The sequence below is a fragment of the Rhinolophus ferrumequinum genome, chromosome 9 (assembly GCF_004115265.2).
Source record: "Rhinolophus ferrumequinum isolate MPI-CBG mRhiFer1 chromosome 9, mRhiFer1_v1.p, whole genome shotgun sequence".
Taxonomy (NCBI): domain Eukaryota; kingdom Metazoa; phylum Chordata; class Mammalia; order Chiroptera; family Rhinolophidae; genus Rhinolophus; species Rhinolophus ferrumequinum.
The window spans coordinates 67,887,567-67,908,164 of NC_046292.1; the positions used below are offsets into that span (position 1 = coordinate 67,887,567).

The 20,598-nt window shown below is 38.4% G+C and overlaps 1 protein-coding gene across 1 annotated transcript in view; it reads left to right on the top strand.

The window, feature by feature from the left end:
- Window positions 1-9,585: 9,585 nt before the first annotated feature.
- ZNF326 (zinc finger protein 326) overlaps window positions 9,586-20,598 on the top strand; it is a 38,891-nt gene continuing 27,878 nt past the window's right edge. The window contains 4 exon segments of the mRNA XM_033114501.1: window positions 9,586-10,121; window positions 12,425-12,469; window positions 20,060-20,095; window positions 20,191-20,302. Of these exon segments, the coding sequence (XP_032970392.1) occupies window positions 10,106-10,121; window positions 12,425-12,469; window positions 20,060-20,095; window positions 20,191-20,302 (209 nt within the window). The 5' untranslated portion in view covers window positions 9,586-10,105.

Sequence of the window (20,598 nt, forward strand, 5' to 3'; positions counted from 1 at the left end):
GCCAGGGCAAGTAGATCCCTGGAAAAAGCAGGGAGAGGCCCCCTCCCATGTACAGTCATCTTCTCTTAATCCATCCTGCCCTTCTCTCTATACCTCTTTTTAGAGTTTCTGAAAAGCATGTCATTGGAAGGGAGAACAGTGTGGAGGAGCAAGAAGAAAAGCCCTATTTAAGACTCAAGATGAGCTGTGTGTCAGAAAGCTCCTTGGGTTAACCTTCCTCATTTTCTAGTCTTATTGCTTCCATTTATTAGCTGAGTGGTCTTGGATAAGTACCTTCACTTCATTAGGCCTTGTCCTCATGTGAAAGGTCAGGGGTCTGGATTAGAGCTAGATGATCTGGGAATGCCTTTAGAGACTTGACGAAGGTGACTCACCTGTGATTCTTTTCGTTCCACTTGCCTCATCCAAGACAAGCAAATCAGTGTGTGCTTTTTGGCGGGGGAAGGGGGTCAGTTAGAAAAGATCCAAAGACCTTTCTTTTAAAACAACTCGTTTTCCTCCCATCAAGTGTTTCTTTAAAAACAAGTATCAGAGGATTGAATCGATCAGAATAAGGTGCTTCTAGAAATATCTAGTGGCAGTAAGGCCACTGATTGATCAAATGCAGTACTTATTTCTCCTTAAGGACTGACTATATATTGGCCAGAGTACAACTCCATAGGCGTTTCCTTCCTTTGAGCCAGATCTCAGCTTGTCCATTCTTAGTAAGGACTGAGATGAAACTGTGTGAAAGGTGAAGAAAGCTTGTCTTTCAAGAAGGAGAGTGAGCCTTGCCTCCCCACCTACAAATCCACTGAAATAAAAGTAAATAAGTCCAAACAAAAGTGTGTGATAGGAAGGGGTAGAAACCCATGGACTGGAGATTTCAACAAACTTCTAAAAGAGAAAAAGTAAAAGGGGAGAATTAATGATTGAATGGGGCAGAAAATGCCACAGGTTCGACTCACAAGGTAAAATGCCAATTAAGAACTTGAGAAACAACAAATTCTGAACAATATAGTCACAGACCACACATGAAACAAACGACAACCCCGCGTGAATACAAGCAGTTAATGGAGTGTAAGAAAAGGCAATCCCTTTGACCTTGATGCTCGAAATAGCCTCATTTGAGAGACCCAGACGTTATAACATTGGATCTGTGGAAAATATCACCCTCGCATATTAATATTGGACAATGTGTATATTGATCATAATAAAGTATATGCAACATATTGGCTTACTTCCATTTTTAATATTTTGATAAATTTTAATTTTTAGAACAGTTATAGATTTACAGAAAAGTTATAAAGGTAGTACAAAAAGTTCCCCTACATAAATATCATCCATTTGGTACGATCAATGGATGAATATTGATACGTTATCATTAACTGAAGTCCATGCTTTATGCAGATTTCTTTAGTTTATACCTAATGTCTTCCTCTATTCCAAGATCTCATTCAGGATGCCACATTACATTTAGTCATCCTGTCTCCTTAGGTTCCTCTTGACTGGAACAGTTTCTCAGGTTTTCTTTGTTTTTGATGACTTGGACAGGTTGGAGGAGTACTGGTGGGGTATTTTGTAGAATGTCTCTCATTTGGGATTTCTATGATGTTTTTCTTATGATTAGACTGGGGTTATAGATTTTGTAGGGAAGACCACAAAGTTAAAGTACCATTTTTGTCACATCAACTCAAGGTTACATGCTATCTACATGACTTAACATTCTAGTTGAACTTGGTAACCTGACTGAGGCAATGTTTTGTTTTCTTTAGGGTAAAGTTCCCCCCACCTTTCTCTCCCCCTGCCTTTTCATACTTTACTGTTTGGAAGGGAGTATAAAGTCAGCATTTTTATTGGTGGTTGCAATTTTGATAATGGTAAAATGTTGCTGACAAAAATGAAAAGGACAGGAAAAGTGGAGGAATGTAAAGAAGGGCCGACACCTTCATTTTATAGAGTAGGAAATCCACAATTACTCTCTTAAAAAGAAATAGCAACTGGAGTCCTCATTTAAAAATACAATAGTTTAGTTCCAATAGAAGAAATGAAAAACTATTCTTGCTTTTAAACATTGGGAAGATAAGGGTAGTATGAGATGCATGCTCATTTTCATAGTGTGGAATGAATTGATATTGATTACAGTTGGTGATCCAAGAAGAGAGATATAGACTGAGGGGAAGTCAACACCAAATGGCTTCACCCCAGATGAAACCAGAGTTTTCCTCTGCAGAGGGAACTAGAACTGAGCGAAAAGAAGGGGAAAGGCTGACGTTTTTCATTGGAAGTTCTTTTATACTGTTTGATTTATTAACACGTGCACAAATCATTTGCTTTACAACCAAGATGATGTGTAGGGTGGTGCCAGACTCATATTGAACCATCTATTATGACCCACTTGGTGTAGCACTTGCCATCAGTGACCCAAGCAAACCAGCCAACTTCCCAAACTTCATTAACACAAACCACACTACCATGTGGCGTTTTGTTGAGGTAGTAACCTCACTTCTGATAGAGTAAAGGGGTAATTTTCTTAGGTCTTTGGTTTGTAGGAAAAGCATCTAGTAAAAAAAGAACTCTTTTGGTTTCCTTGAAATAAACATTAGGAAGATTTCATTTGCAAAAGAGAAATTGGCTGCAAGATGCATCAACTCTGTCTGGTTGAAAAGTATCGGCAGTCAGTGGAAATCCTCTGTGTTTCCTGTTTAGCATTTATACAGCATGTTTTAGTTTAAAAGCCCTTTACTGTCATTAGCTAATTATCCCCCGAGGGCTGCAGGATAGTTGGAGCATTGGAACCAAGCCAACTGTTAGGCCTGTAAAATGTACATGTATCTGGACCAGCCCTGATTCAGGGTGTGGTTGTTACATCATTTCCCCCACATGGATTGATCGATTAATGTGTGGTTATTCAATCTCTAAAGTTTTTTTTCCTAGACTCCACATCTTCTCAAGTAGTACAATTTACTGAAACAGAAGAGAATTTATTCCAACAGCATATTTTGTAAGTATCTTGAAAATAGTTAAACAGTGGTAACAATTTTAGGTTCATCATTAAATCAGAATCCCCAAAGTGAGGCCTGAGTGTTGCCCTTGATGATTCTAGATGATTCTAAAGTAGAGACAGGCTTGAGAACCCCTGGCTTAAATAGCCAATAGAGGCTCCTTCCCTTCCTCCAACAAGATCTACAAAGAGAATGAAACATAATATTTGGCTTAAAGAGAACTTTTTATAAACACTAATTGTTAATAAATATTGCACCTTATTTTGTATCATATTTTATATGTATATGTATATTTACATTATAAAAGTACTCAAGAAATTTGGAGAATATAGAAGAGGAAATATGTATGCCTATGTGTATGTAAAATGTCATCACAAATAGAATCACTGTTCATGTTTTGGAATTTTTCTATTTTATTTTTATGCTTTGTCTCTTTAAAAAAATATTGATATAGCTGTTATCAGATTCCATACACAATTTTGTACCTTGTTTTTCATATTCACCATTATAATTAGCATTTTCTATTGTTTCATGCTTTGAAAGTCATCTCTCAAAATGAAATCTAGTGAAATGAGGCAAAGAGGAAAATTTATGCTCACAACTGAAAATAGAAATTGCAGGTATCTGCAGAGTATACACCCACAGGAATATTCTCTACCCGGTGTTCATTTAGAACACTCAAACCAGCAGGAGCTGGAATACACGGTCAATTTCTATAGTCAACTATCTATATTTAGTGTGTGGTGCCCTCTACTGGCTATCCTAGGACTGTGCCTTTTTCTGTTTGTAAACTACACATGTGTGGTGGGTAAGGTCTCTAGATTGTATGTTATGTTTGAATATTGTATGTCTGTATTTTTATTTATATGTGTTGCCCTAATGTAGAATTGAAGCTATCTAAATACAGGAGAGGACTCTGAGTCCTTTTTATTCATTCAACAAACATTTTAAAGAAGCTACCGTGCACCAGGTATGATGCTAGGGAGCTGGAGACACAGAGATGAAATCTCCACCGAGAGACACAGCTAGGTGGGGTAACCTACTAAACAAGCCTTGATATTCCAGCAGAAGAATTCGGTTTCTTGTAGATCCTTGTCCTCCTTTATCTAGGAAAATCACCCTCTTCAATGAAGCGTGCAGCTTTGGGAGAAACACACAGGGCAGAGCCAGGAAGAAAGGAGACACCTTCCCAGCAGGGCAGATCCACCAAATTGATTCTGGCAATCAGTGGGCCTGACAGATGTCACAGACAGCTTGCTCTCAACTTACTTAGTAAATTAAAATTTATGATGAGCTATAACACATTAATAAGATAAAATTAGTGGCAGTAATTCAGAGGTTTAATTGAACCTCTATAAGGGAATAAATTTAATTTTCTAGAAACGTATACTACTTTATATAATATGTACCCAAGGGAGGAAGGTAACTATTACATTTGAAAGCACCTTTGCATTGGAATTTTACCTTGCTCTTTTGGGAAGGAAATGCATATAAAACTAATTGAATTTTTCTAATTTTAGGAAGGCCTAAAGCACAGGACAAAGTGGGTAATCTATAAAGCATTCCTGACCACTTCTTTTGGTATGTAGTCTCTTCGACTACATTATACACAATTATGCGAGATGATCTATAGATTAGCTAAGTCAGTTTTCTTTTAACCTGAGACCCTGATGATAATATTGGGTTTACAAGGTTGGTTCCATACACCAAAAAAGAAGCATAACTGTATGTTTATCATGCATATGGATCCAGCAATTACTGATTGTGGGGTCTTGGATGAGTAACGTAACTTCCTCTTTAATTTTCCTCATTTGGAAAAGCATGGAACCTATCTTTTTTGTCAGGATTGGAAATGAGGTATGTAAAGTATCTGTCAAAATTCCTGGCCCACAATAATACCATGTTTCCCCGAAAATAAGACCAGGTCGTATATTAAGTTGTGCTCCAAGAGACGCATTAGGGCTTATGTTCAGGGGATGTCATCCTGAAAAATCACACTAGGGCTTATTTTCTGGTTAGCTCTTATTTTCGGGGAACCATGGTAGCTAGCTGCTCAGTAGAGCACAGTAGGCACTTTAGAATGATAGAAATACAAGCTTGGGCTCTGGAGCCAGGCTGCCTGGGTTTGAATCTTGACTCTACTTTTTCTTCAACTGTGTGACCTTGAGCAAGTAACTTTACCTCTCTGGGTCTCAGTTTCCTTATTATTAAAGTGTGTGTGTGGGGGGGTGGATGGCAGTACTACATCATAGGTTTATTGGGCAGGAAAAATAAGTTAATACGTGTAAAGAGCTTTGGAACATTTATTAATATGTAGGGTTTAATAAAGGTTCATTATTATTTTAATTGCTATTCCTTTTAGATTTTAGAGACACCTGCATCCTTTTGAAGTTGTATCTTAAATTCAGGGAGAGAGAGTTTCCCATACGTAGAACACATCAGTCAGCGCTGTCACATCAGCTGTTTTCAGCAGGTTTCCATTGTCCTGGCTCTGTGACCAACTCTTGAGATAAGTCCTCAGAGACCTCAGTAGGAATTACTTTGTTTATGTTAAGTTTGGCTGCTTTGCTATAAAATAGTAATTCTTAGTGCTTGAGTTCCCTCTCTAAGTAGTATTTATGAATTCCCTAAGGAACATGAAGAGGAAGAATTATTTGGAGCAAATCGGGAAAGCACTGAGAAATTAGAACTCACATTTGTAACCCCACTTACCACTTCTCTCCAGAATAATTGTAGGAGGCTGTGGTTTTGTGCAGATGAAGCTCTGGGCACCAATATTTCAGTCTGATTACATCTTTTCTTCATTGGCAATTTGGTTAATGCTCTTCCCCCTTAATATATAGTGACAATGTGCTACACGCAGGCCATATAAAGGGGTACAAAGAAGGGTCTCCACACCCAAGGAGTATGAACAAGAAGCTTGACAACGATCTAACTCATTCATTAATCATAACAAGAATCCAAGTGTGATGACTGCTATTTAGGGTAACATGAAGGAAACAGGATTCTGACTAAGCTTAGGGGGAGGTTAAAAAAGAGGTAACATTGGTAATAAACCTTTAAGAATGGCAGAGGAGGAGGTGAAACAATAGAAGCAGAGAGAACAAGGATGAGTAAAGGCATAGAAATGTCAAAATACATGGCTTGTGTGTGGAACAGCAGATGGTTCTGTGTGGTTGGAGCAGAAGGTATGTAGGTGGAGGGTTAGGAGAGGAGGAACAAAGGTTTCTGGGTCCTCAGGGAGTCCACTCAGGGAGCCTTCTTAGGTTCTAGGGAATGGCATGGGGGGACTTCTCTGACAACGCCCCCAGGGTCAGGTCCTAGGTGTCACCTCTCATTTCTTCCTTCTCCCTGAAGTCTTCTCTTGGTCTTAGCCCACACATTCTTTTGACCTGTGCACTTCAAAAGCCCTATTCTCTTCTTTTTTCCAAAGGACTTTGCTAGTCTTGCATTTACTAACCTGCTACCTATTATGAAATATATGGAAGACGAAATGGCATAAGAATTTGTACAAAACATTGGCTTCTCAAGGTAAAACAAACTGGGAACAGGCCGGGTCACCTGGCTAGACTCTGGGGGAGGAGGTGAGTAGGAAAGAGATAACAGTGAATTAAGAAAATTATGTTTGGCACATCGTGGCACTCAATCAGTATCTGTTTAATAAATGAATTAGGGGACAGCTTGATTAACTCGTAAGTATTATGAAGTGTCTCTGGTGAATGGCTGCCTGCCTCTGTAAAAAACACTTTCTATTTGGGAAACAGGAAGGAAGAAGAAAAGTGACCTGTGTATTTTGGCTCTCTGCATTTGTGCCAAGGCCAGGTTTCTTCTGGAGTTAGAAGTTCTTTGTCTGGCAGCTCTCTCTTTCAGGGAAGAAAGGTCTGTGTGTGTGTGTGTGTGTGTGTGTGTGTGTGCGTACATGACACACAACTACAAACAGTGACCCAATGTTTATTTCCTTCCAGTCATGCCAAGACTGAAAGACTTCAGGCTACAAATTCATTCCTTTGCCAGAGGTAAATTAGGGGAGAGGGCAGAAAATAATATGAAAAAAAAGTTAAAGATGTCAGGAAGAGCTCAGTTTTCCTTGTAAACATATGCACTTGGCACTTAGGATAAAAAGAAGACTTGATTCGAACCTCAAAGAGCTTTTAGTGTGGAGAGACATAAAGCCGAGCAAGTATGTAGTACAGTGGAGATAATGTTGTTAGGTTGGTGCAAAAGTAATTGCGGTTCTTGCAATTATTTTTAACCTTTTAAACCACAATTACTTATGCACCAACCTAATATAATAGCGGTTAGTCCAGGGAACTCAGAGGAAGGGCTTTTAATAGACCCCAGGGCCTTGCTACTCTAAGTATGGTTCAACCACCACCAGCAGCCTCTCCTGGAAACTTGTGACAAATGCAGACTCTCTGGCTCCAACCCAGCCTGACTGTGAAGCTGTGTTTTAATGAGATTCCTAGCTGAATCATATGCACATTAATACTTGAGAAATACTGGCCTAGGGGGCAGGGATGGGATCTGAGAACATTTCTTTTTTTTTTTTTTTTTTTTTTTTTTAAAGATTTTATTGGGGAAGGGGAACAGGACTTTATTGGGGAACAGTGTGTACTTCCAGGACTTTTTTCCAAGTCAAGTTGTTGTCCTTTCAATCTTAGTTGTGGAGGGCGCAGCTCAGCTTCAGGTCCAGTTGCTGTTGCTAATTGCAGGGGTCACAGCCCATCGAACCGGCAACCTTGAAGTTGAGAGGACTTGCTCCAACCAACTGAGACATCTGGGAGCTCAGCAGCAGCTCAGCCCAAGGTGCCGTGTTCAATCTTAGTTGCAGGGGGCGCTGCCCACCATCCTTTGCAGGACTCGAGGAATCGAACCGGCATCCTTGTGGTTGAGAGCCCACTGGCCCATGTGGGAATCGAACCGGCAGCCTCAGGAGTCAGGAGCATGGAGCTCTAACCGCCTGAGCCACCGGGCCGGGCCTGAGAACATTTCTTAGAGGAAGTAAATCCTGGGTTGTGTTTTGAGGATGAGTAGGGTTAGACAGATAGTGTCCAAGCAGAGGGAACAACATAAGCAAAAGTTCAGTGGCATGAAAAAGCATAGGAGTGATTTGGAAAATGCAAGTGGCTTAAATTGCTGATCAAAAGGGAGAATATGGGAGTGAGGATGAGGGAGAAATGTACGGAGATGACTGATCAGGCAGTGCAATGCCCAGATTCTGCTGGGTGTGCTCTATTTAAGAGCTTTGCTTCGATGTAATCCATGATAGAGACACATGATGACATGTTCAGATTTGCGTTTCGATCACTGTAGCCCCGAGGAGCCTGAGAACGTTAAAGTCAAAGGGCAGATAAATTAATCAGGCTGCTATGGTAATAGTTCTGGAAAGAAATGAGTCTAACTCAGGTAGTGGCAGTGGGGATGCAGAAAAAGGGGCAAGTTTAAGAAATTTTAGGAGGTAATAAACAGATGAAAGACTTTAATATGGATTGGAAGTGGGAGGGTAGAGGACAGCTGAGTCCTGACTGGATGAGTTGCAGGCTTCTAGCTGGGATTAGTGGGTGATTACTCATGATGAAAGAGAAAAGGAGGATGAGCAGGTTTGAGTAGGGGAATTATGAGTTCAGTTTTCAACACGCTCAGCTCAGGTGAACAGAAAACAAGACAGAAATAGACTCATACATAGAGAACAAACTGATGGTTGCCAGAGAGGAGGGAGGTTGGGGAACTGGGTGGAAAAGGTGAAGGGATTAAGCAGTACAAATAGGTAGTTACAAAATAGTCACCGGTATATAAAGTACAGCATAGAGAATATAGTCAACAATGTTGCAACAACTATGTATAGTGACAACTAGACTAATAGGGGGATCACTGCATAAATTATGTAACCATTATGCTGCACACCTGAAACTAATACAAAATGATACTGAATGTCAACTGTAACTGAAAAAAAATGAATAATTTTAAAAAAGAAAGAAAACAGGTATAGGAGAAAAAAAGAAAACAAGAAAAGGATGGAGAACTCAGTGAGTCAATCAGGGTGCAGGAGGAAAATAATCAGGAGGAAACAATGCCCTGCCCAGATTTGAGGCTACAGTAATACACATAGTATATATCTGTGATATTTCCAGAGGCTGCCTTCTTGGAACTTGGTTCCAGCAACTGGTTGAACTCCAAACCCTGCAGAAGAGCAAATGATTTGATTTATGGTTTCCTATCCTGTGATCAATTCATTGTTGACACCATTTGCTTTATGAAAAAAAAAAGAAATTTTTTTTTTTTAACTTGGAGTTTAGGCTGCTCCAGGGTCAGAATGTCCAAATAGCTGTTTTTTTCCATATTGCCCTGTAGGTAACTTTGCCTACTGTCCCTGACACTATTCCCAGGGGCAATTATACCATGCCAATATGTGTGTGTTTGCATGTGGTCGTCCTTCAGTTCTGGATACGGCCACAAATCTTCCCTGAATGTGAACTTTTACACTTTTATTTTGCACCTTAAAATTCAGAACTTGTAATAGTCTCTCTCGAATCATTCCCATAATTGTTTCCTATTTTATCAACCTGTTCTCTTCTGCTCACAGAGTTCTACAAAACTTCACGGACTTCTGTGTCTCCACGCCAGAAACTCCGAGTATTTTAACATTTTCTGATTAGCCAATAAAAAGCTGAAGGTCGGCACGTGGTTTATTCGTCTGGGCAGGAGTGAGGTATTCCATCCAGATCCCTTCGCTCTTGCCAGGATCAAACATGGCGGGCTGCAGCCTGCTCTTCCAGAACACCTAGCTCGCTCTCCAGCGACTCCAATCAGGTTTTGGCGCTCCTTCTTTTACCTTCCTTCCCCACCGCGGCTACAAGACGGTAGGCACCTGGGAGCGTGACAGCGGACCTGCTTCCCGCCCCCACTCGAGGGTCCGCCCTCTCGTCCGCGTCAGCCAATCGCAGGCTGCGCTACGGCGGCTGGCAGCTCCGGCCGGCCCCACCCCCCCAATCTCGCTGTGACCTGCGGCTCCGCGGCCGGTAAGCGCCGCTCTCTGTGGTGCGTGTTGGTCGTGTGGAAACGCGGTTCGCGGACGCTCGCTGCCGGCCACATCTCAGCCCAGCGCCGCGGAGGCCTCCGCCATGGACTTCGAGGACGGTAAGCGCTGCCCCTGGCTGCTTGCCGCAGTGGGCGGGAGGCGGGGTGGCCTGCGCTGGGGGTCTGTTTACCGTCTCAAGATGGCCGTGTGGGCTTTGTTCTGTGGGCCCAGCAGCCGCCCGCCGCGGGCCCAGTGCCGGGAGTCGGCCTCTTTGGGGACCCGCGCGCCGCTATCCCGCCCGCCCGGCTCCCGCTGTCTCCGGGGACCTGGGAGTTCCGTGCCGGCCTCGGGGGTGGGGGGAAGGACGCGCCCAGAGCGCGACGGCCTCCGGACTCGGGCTCCGGACTCGCCCCGGCCCCGGTGCCTGAAAACTGCCCCGACGCCTCCAACTTCCCGGTCCCGGGCAAAGGGGCGAGTGGGGCCTCCGCCACCTCGGCTCGCCCAGATCATCCGTTTAGTAAATTCTCGACCTCAGGCACAATTTTCAGAGGCTTGTTCACAGTGATACAATAGTTCTTAGTGACTTGGTTTAAGCTGAGTTTAAAGGGCGTCTCTAAGTGAGAAGGATAGGTAGATATATCTATACAGAATGGAAAGTAAGACATTGCTGGTTAGCAAACGGGGGTATTTACCCACCACAACGACCTGTTCCTTAATCCCTAATTGGAAATACCTCTGAATCAAAGCATTTTTCTCTGGATTGTGTATGGATGGGACTAAAGTTAGTCGGAATTCTGGCACAACATCCCATGCCCTTCAAATTCAGACCTGTCCACAGCTGCTTGGGTTGGATTTACACATTGTATTTTAGCAACCAGTGTCTTTCAGTCTTCTCTCATACCAGTTCTTTAAACCATTTCACACGCTCACGAAGTAAAATAAATTGGGTCTTTACCTTGTCTTCAAATCTTGCCCAACCTTGATAGAAATTGGTGTCAAGATCAAATGAGCGTATAATGACAGCATTTAGGGAAACGTGAAAGGGGGCTTGAATGATGAAACTGGATTTAATCCTGAGTAACCAGGCATTTCTAAATAAAAACAGTGCATTAACTAGTTGTAAGCCTGGAACCCAACAAAAAAATTTTAACATTGAATGTGGTGTGGTCTCAGCATGTGGGTGATACTAAATGATCTTTTGGTCTTTGATTTGATTTCATGCTACAAAGTTAGAGCTGCCAAATTTAAGTATATGAAAGTAGACTGGAATAACGCTTTTGTGGATACTTTTAAGTTACTTTGAAATAGGAAGGTCAGCTATTAACAATAGCACACACTGGTTGTTTCAGTTGGACTTTGACTTATTTTGATATAGATACTTTTAAACTATGAATGTTTGAAGTGCCAGAGTTGGGAGTTAAATTTAAAAATACTGTGTTTTTATGTTAAAGTTTGATGATAGTACCAACACCCAAAGTACAGCAGAAGCTTACCAAGGTGGGGGTTGCGGAACAATGAGAGTGGTCCCCTCCCCCCATAAGGGAGTCCATTTTCTGTATAGAATTAAAAAACAGTAATAAAACTTTGTATATTTGCTTTTTATTATCACTATGTACCTACAATTCTAAAGAGTGTCAGTGATAAAACTCTAAACAATGTCAATGGTAAAATACTCCCTCTCTCATGCCCGCTCCTCACCCCATCACTATATTTGGGGGATGGAATTTACTAACAATGTATCTGAATCTAATCCTGTGTAGTGTAGCTGGATTCTGTAGTATCCAAATGACCATTCTATTAAATTCCCTTTACTATTTATTAGTAAAATTAACTAAAGGATTTAACAATTGCTAAGTTAGCTTGGACAGGGAAATTGCCAATATGGTTTTCAGTTATGCTTTCTCATCCTGGGTAGGTATAGCTAGCGCACACACACACACGCACACACACATAATTTCTCTCATAAGAAAGAAATGCATTTCTCTCATAAGATTCTGAAATCTTTAGAGAGCAAATTAAGTGGTAAAAGAAATATTGACTGAAAAACTTGTATTACATGGAATGAATTCTCAGATGTCCTTGCATTTGTATTATTTGATACATAATTTAATCTGTCTTCCTTTTTGTTACTTTGTATAAATCAGTACTGCATCCTCTCTTTTGGCTGTTTTTATGTGTCAGGTGTTATAAACTAATTTTTACATTACCATAATTTTGATGATAAACCTGCCATTTGGGTAGAGAGTAAGGAGGAAGAGATATATGTTTTCCCATATGAAATATTTGTAATTATACCCTATTTTTGCAGATAATTGATTTAACGACATTTAAAAAATTGTATTTGTTTTAAGTAGATGGGTATATAATTTCAGATTTTTGCTGGTATTGCACTAATTCTTTTCTGTTAAATATGTCTTCATAGATTACACACACTCTGCCTGTCGGAATACTTATCAGGGTTTTAATGGTGAGTATCCGTTTTCATGTGCTCTTAAACATATGAAAGGAATTCATTTCATTATTTTTCTTCATACACATAAAGTATTAATGTAAAGAGCCAGTTCTGCTTTGTTTCAGTCGTTGTTTTGTCTCTTGATGTATCACTTCTTGGGATTAATGTTTTCATACCATATATAGTATTTGAATTAGGGAATTTGGGATCAGAAAAAGTTATGGCTATTCATATTAGCTTGACTCTTTGTTTTATTTGAATTATGATTCCTTTAATTTATTCCAAAAGGCCCTGCCTTTGTGTGATGAGTTACAAGAAACTGGATGAGATATTTTTGTTGAATTAGAAGCTTTGGTATTGAGTAATGTAGATTAAGTGGATTATTGGCTGGGTTCTGTATTGCTTCTGTTATAATGCATTGACCTTGTTGAGGTCGTTTGTTCAATGTGTTAGTATATAAAGAGCTGCCTAGAGGAGCACACAAGAAGCCTGATTATTAACATAAGCATGACATTGAGTTGTGACTACAAAGCTAGATAAAATCTTGAGAGATATGCAGAATACAGTTGGATATCATTTTGATAGCTATTAAACTTAAGGCTCTGCCAGACAGGATGATAACACAAAAAAGAACATGGAACAATTTAAAGAGATTAAAAAAGCATTATATGAAGGCCTCCAGGGAGTAGAATTAAAATTCTGATTGCCAGAGAAATGCAAAATTCAGTTGTTGTACAGAATATAATATATTCACAAAATAAAACTGAAGCAAATGTACAGCTGAATAAAGAAGATTATACCATTTTATGGAAATAATTACCATCCAGTTAATTTATATTTATCAGCGCTAAGAATTTAGAGAAACTTTGAGTTTGATGTGGGCTAAAAAAGTCTCAACATATAGGAAGTAGTCAGTATGTATTGAGTACTGAAGAATATATTTTTGAGCTGAAGAGTGACATAATAAAATTACCAAAGAAAGTTTAATTGGCATCCACATGTATGTTAGATAGAAAACTGAAAAATTATATAGAAAGCCATTTCATAAATGTAGGTATAAGGATTTTAAGACCCTTAACTTGGGAGATAACAGTAGTGATTTTAAAAATATTAAGACATTTCTAGAGGAAATTAGCAGAGCTTGCAGGCTGACTAGTAGTGAGTAGAAAATTGAGAGATGAATAAAAATAAATCCAGGATCTTAAACTAGAGGACTAGTGCTTTTACCAGACAGAGAGATTTGGAAGGGTAGAAGGCCATGATCTCTAGTAGGATTTACTAGAGAGTTGGATTTGATGTCTAAGTACAGGGCTCCAAAATGCAGAATCAAATGGGCCAGAAATTTATTTTCTTAATGTACAGTATTGCAAAAAGAGCTTCAGAAATTTCTATCACTAATGCTAGGATTTTTATTTTTTCTTTTAACTTGAGCTCCAACAGTGGTTCTCATCTGAGGGTGATTGTGAGAATTCCTGGAGAGCTCTTTCAGTGTATATCTGTTCAGGTCACGCTCTAGTCCTCTTCAATCTTAATTGTAAGGCAAGTGGTCCCTGACGGTGTATGTTATGAGAAAATCCTCTGAATGGTTTTGGAATGCACCTTTGGTTTAAAGCCCACTGCTTGACAACACTTTGAGATCTGGGTTGTCTACATTTTATAAATGAGGAACTTAATTTCAGGAATATAATTTAACTTCATTTAACAAATTTTTTTTGAGTGACTGGTTTGTGTCAGATATTGTTCTAGGAGCTGGCAACATAGCAGTGACAAAATGGACAGATATTCCTGCCCTTGTGGAGCTTACAGTCTAGTGGGGTGAAATAGACAATAAACAAGGTAAAGAAGGAACATATATTGTATATAAGGTGGTAGTTGCTAGGGAGGAAAATAATGCAGGGGAGAGTGCCGTGTGTGGGGGGGGGTGAGAGAATTTTAAAGAGTAGCTGGTAAAAGACTCGCTGAGCGGGTGACATTTGAGTATAGATTTAAGGGAGGTGAGGATGCAAGTCATGAGGCTATCTAGAGGAACAGTGCTATAGACTTGAGGAAATAAAAGTTGTGTAGTTATTAAGTGAAGCCAACAATACAATTAATCATGAGCATTATATTTTCCAGTGACTAAAATGAAGTAGAAGGCATTGGAAACCATGATACAGATTTCCTCCAAAACATTTCTTGGAAGAAAGTTGTATTTCCAGTGTGTCTATGTTTCCTTCTTGCTTCATAATACATATCTCTTGTATCAGCAGACACACAGTAAAAGCAGAGAGCATTTCAGATAGAGAGGAAGCAGGAACAAAGGTAGGGCAGAATGAATTGTCCGTCAGAGAGACTTAAGAAGACTGGCTTGACGAAAGCAGATGATTTTTGACTAGCAGCCTTAAGACAAGGTTAGAGTGGTGAGGTGTAGCCAGAAGGCATTGAAAATCAAAGACAATTTGCTTATATCTATGAAGCAGTAGAAAGTGAAGACATGAAAGAGGAGGGAGTGAGCAGTGCAGATACAGGGGGAGAGCATTCCAGGCAGAGGGAGCAGCAAGTGCAAAAATGATGTATGTATGTTGTATTCTAGAAACAACAAGAGGCCTAGTATAGCTGGAGTCAGTGGAGTAAACAAGGGGGATAGTGGATGAAGTTAAGAGGTGATAGGGCGCGTCATATAGGGCAGGGTTTCTCAACTCCAGCATTACTGACATTTTGGACTTGGTAATGCTTTGTGTGGGGTGATGTCTTGTGCCTTATAGGGTATAATTAGTAGCATCCTTAGCCTCTAAGTGCTAGATTGGAGTAGCACCTGCCCTTCACTTGTGACAACCAAAAATGTTCTTAGATGCTGCCAGATGTACCCTAGAGGGCAAAATTGCTCCTGGTTAAGAACCACGGGTATAGGGCGTTGTAGATTATTTTAAGGATTTGGCTTTATTTGGAATAAGATGGGAAAACGTTGGAAAGTACTGAGCATTGAACATGTTTTGAACAACTGACATTTTACCATAATTCTGGCTGTTTTCCTCAGAATAAACACTAGGGGGGCAAAAGTGGAAGCAGAAAAACCAGTTAAGTGGCTGTTGCAATAATCTGGGTGAGAGATGCTGGCGGCCTGCTCCAGGATGCTAGTAGTATGGAGGTGGTGACAGGTAGTCTCATTCAAGACTTAGTATCACACAACTTATTAGTTATTTTCATCATAAGTCAGTTGTTTTTTTCCTGCTACTTTACAGCTACTTCTTTGTGGTTTAATTGTAAATGAATTTGAACATTTTTTGAGTTTATAGTTTATAAGACAGAGAGATCGAAGTGAACAGATTTGATTTAAATATTAGGTCAGATTTATTTTTGAGTCAATTGGTTTCTCATTTAATATTAATACTAAAGACATAATGTGATATTCTTAGTTTTATTTTTAAAGTTATTTTTAAATTCATTTGATAACCTGGAAGAATATTTTTATATAAAAACAATCATCTTACAGACTCTTTAGCCCTACAGTCACACTGATTATATACAATATAAAGACATTGCCTCTTTTTCTTTTTAATTAACTGAATAGTAACAGTATTATGAACAATAAACCAAATCATTGCTATGTAAGTGTAGCTCTGTTAACTTTTGAGTACTCCACAGTACCTGGTACAAAGTGAGTATTCAATAAATAGTAATTTATAACTCCTTATGAAATAAAAAAACAATTAAAAAATTAAAGGATTTAGTATTTAAAGGCCGCCTCTGTTAACTCAAAATAGAAACTAGCAGAAATAACAAAATAAAAGTTTTTTTGATTTGTGTACCTGACGGAACCTATGAACCTAACTCTAAGATTATTTTAAATATAAGGCCTTAGAGGAAAGATTTTTATTTTGAAAACTTAATTTTAATCTTATAATTGTCCTCTGTATGAGAGATATGAGCATAAATTATACTGAATACTTAACTCTAAAGAAAAATACGAGGTGTGATAAAAAAATACAAGTGAATGTTTAAATAAAAAAAGTTACTACAGTAAAAAACACATTGCCATTAATCCCTCTCAAAATATTCCCCCTTGCTTTGAACACTTATCCCATAGCTCTTGCCACTTTCTGAAACAGTTCTGGAAGTCCTATGTCATGAGTGTCTTTAGTTGTGCTGTTGTGGCTGCCTGGACGTCCTGAATTAGTTAAAATCATTTACCTTTCATGGTCATTTTGCCTTTGGGGAAGAGCCAGAAGTCTCACAGTGCCAGATCTGGTGAATAAGGTGGATGAGAACATACCATAATATTTTTATTTGACAGAAAGTGTTGTACCAGAAGCGATGTGTGATACGGAGCCTTTGGGTTGTGATCACAAAATACGGTGAAGACTGCTGCTGCTCAGTGCCATCCAGTGGAAAGGCAGGGATCTTCAATATGGGAAGTGGCGTGTCGAACCTTAGTAACAGTATGTGACAAGTTTCAGCTTGTACGGTGCAGTCAGTCAGTTGGGTGTGAGCTACAGTTGAGAGAAGGTGAGTTTTAAAGTGTGCCGTAAGTCATCCATCATGACAGTGCTCCAAGTCACACATCACTTCTGGTATACAGAAATTTCTGTCAGATAAAAACATTATGGAGTGTCCTCATCCACCTTATTCATTGGATCTGGCCCATGCGACTTCTGGCTCTTTCCCAAAGTCAAAATGATTCAGGACATTGAGGCAGCCACGACAGCACAACTAAAGACACTCGGGAAAGAGGACTTCCAGAACTGCTTCAGAAAGTGACAAGAAGGTTGGGATCAGTGTGTTTGAATTGAGGGGGAATATTTTGAGGGAGATTAATGGCAATGTATCTTCTACTGTAATAAATTTTTTTTATTTAAACATTCACTGTATTGTTTGATCACACCTCATAATTGACTATTTCATTAGTCTAGAATTGTGTTGTCTAATATGGTAGCTATTAGCCATATGTGACTATTGAGCCCTTGCAATGTGGATAGGCTGAATTGTGCTGTAAATGTAAATTACACACCCAATTTGATGTCTTAGTATAAAAAAAAATGTAAAATATGTCAATACGTTTTGTATATTGGTAAACTTTTTGTACTCTGTCATATTGAAATCCATTGGTATATCTTGTGCTTTTAATGGATAGTTTTACCATGTAGGATTCTGTAATATCAGGCATTAGTTATTCGGAAAATATTGGTTTACTGAGTTATTCAGATTTTCCAAATGCATACTGACAAACTTTATTGTACAATATTTAAAAAATTATTCATTAATACTGCTATCAATTTTATCAGAAAAACCTTTAAGTATTGAAAAGCTGTCAAACTCAAGGTGGTAGATACAAGTTTTATAAAATTTTAATTTTTTGTGCGAAAGCTTGAATTTCATCATTGCCAACAAGTACTTTCACTTATTTTCCTTGAAGTGACAGTTTTACTTTGTTCGTTTGTAAGAAAATGTCTGCCAAATGCCCTAGTCTGAAAGCCATAGTTTTTTAATGCCAGTCTTTCTTTCTAGTAAAAATAGTATTCCTTGTAAAAAGTGGCTAATTCAGTTCACACACCAAACATTTACACAATGGCTTTTCCTGGAGACGACTATACTTTGATATGCAGCAAAATTGCTTTTTGTCTGCTTCCCATTTCACTACACAAATGTCTGAAAGAAAATGTACTCAAAGGTCGTGATTTAATAAAATTAATTATTTTTACTGCTTCATCAAATACATTCTTAAGTGAAGGTGGCATTTTTATTTTACTATTTTTTACTACAAGTGTTCAGTGTTGAATACGACTGCTAGTACAGTCTGGTTGCCACTGCCTTGATTTGTGCTATAACACCAGCAGTTTTACCCACCAGTGCTTTTGCATCTTCAGTGCAAATGTCAATACTACAGAAGGGTAATAACGTCTTAGTGTTATTTATGAAAATAGTTTGACCTTGTGGACCCTGTGAAAGAGTCTTGGCAACTTCCAGTGGTCAACAGACTATTGCTTGAGAACTGCTGCTCAAGGGTATATGAAAAAGTCAGACCTGACCACAAGAATAGTGTACATTTAAGATAGGGCCACAAATAGCAGATTATAAGGCAGAGAGTATCATAAGCACCTGGTAAGAGGTACAGACTTCGATAGATATTAAGAAGAAAGATGATAATCAGCTGAGACAATATCAATAAAAAGTGTTCTTGAAAGGATTAGTATTTGAAATGGACTGTAAAAGATTAGAAGATTTCAATAAGTACCATATTTCCCCGAAAATAAGACCTGGCCGGACAGTCAGCTCTAATGCGTCTTTTGGAGCAAAAATTAATATAAGACTCGTCTCTTTTCCTATAAGACCCGGTCTTATTTTTCTATAATATAAGACCCGGTCTTATAGTAAAGTAAGACCGGGTCTTATATTAATTTTTGTTCCAAAAGACGCATTAGAACTGATTGTCCGGCTAGGTCTTATTTTTGGGGAAACGGTAGGTATTTGGGGTGGTAGAGGAGAGTATTTCATGTAGAAGCAACAACATGTAGATAAAGAGGTAGATACTAATGGGACTTTGGGAAAATCATTTTATCTCTTTGGATTTTAGTTCTGATATATACAACAAAAAGATTGAATTTGATCATTTAGGTCACTTCCAGGTTTAAAGTTCCAAGATACCATGCAGTGGTTTTGTAAAGTTGCTATTGTCATTGTTGTTGTTAGACACAGAAATATTTAGATGTAATTAAAATTTATTTAATGTTTTTAAAAATATAAATTAAGGTATTTTCTCTGTGTATACGATTGTATTTATTAGTGCGTAAAATTTGGGAGTGGGTGGTAATGAAGACTTTTAAAGGGCTTTATAGAAAATACATTCTAAATGGTTTAAAATTTTTTTCATTCTTACAATCATAGTAAATTCATTTTATTACCTCATATTTATTTTTCATGTCAGAGGTTAGGATAGAGCTGGACTTGCAGTGCGCTAAAATATACTTAGGACTCCTATTGTATTAGAATTTTTTAGTGTTTGCATTGCTAGAATTCACATTCATTCCCTTTATTCAAAGTATTTGAGAATTTAAATATTTGTTGAGTCATTATTTATAGACACAGTACAACAGATTGGCCCCACTCTGTGATTTTTACTTTTTAAAAATAACTATTTCAATTACTGTATGAAGTAATTAAAATTCAGTTATTTGAAATTGTGGCTGCTTCTGGTTTTTTTAGACATTTTGAGAACAGATGCAGTGAACTATACTTGTAACAAAAATTTTCCCTTTTGACATAATTAAATGCTGATTTTTCTTGAGAATAGTAATTATTTATTATTACTTATGTACTCTATAGTATCTAACACCAGGCCTTATAGTAAGTGTACCCTAGTTAAGTAAATATTAGTTATATTGAAAATAATTCTAATATAGAACTTTTTAGTTGCTAAAGTTTTTCTTTGAAACATTAGGTTTCTATAGCAAATCTGATTTTTCAGATTATCATCTGTGTGTTTTCCTTGAATGTCTCGTGTGACTTTAGCTTAAATGTTAATGGTGAATTATTATTTCAGGTGATTGATGTGAATATCTGGTGTTTTATGCAAAGATTCCTGAAGAGAATGGTGTATTTTACTGACCTTTTGTTATGACTCTCTTTTAGGAATGGATCGTGATTATGGCCCTGGATCTTATGGAGGTCTGGCTTTCAAGGATATTTATCTAAAAATTCTTCTTTTGAGTGCCAGTAAAGGTGAGAGTCACTTAATTTTTTTCTTTTTAAACTCTTTATAGGGATGGACCGTGACTATGGCCATGGATCCTATGGGGGTCAAAGATCCATGGACTCCTACCTAAACCAGTCATATGGCATGGACAATCACAGTGGTGGTGGTGGGGGTAGCAGGTAAATTGCTTAATCACTTGGCCGAATAATTAGAAGACTATAAGATTCTGGATATTTTAATTTAAGTATTCCTTTGGCATGTTATGATACTTGAACTTACTATTTGGTGTTGAATAATCACCTTAAATGTTTAAAGGTGTTAGTTTACTAATGGTTATAAAAACTATCTCAGAATCACTGGCAGACATTATTTTAGGAAAACCTCAGATAACATCATTTCAATATAGAGAGTAAGATTTTATGTCTTTAGCAGTGAATATTTCTTTTCCTTCTTTTACTTTTAACTCCTTGTCTAT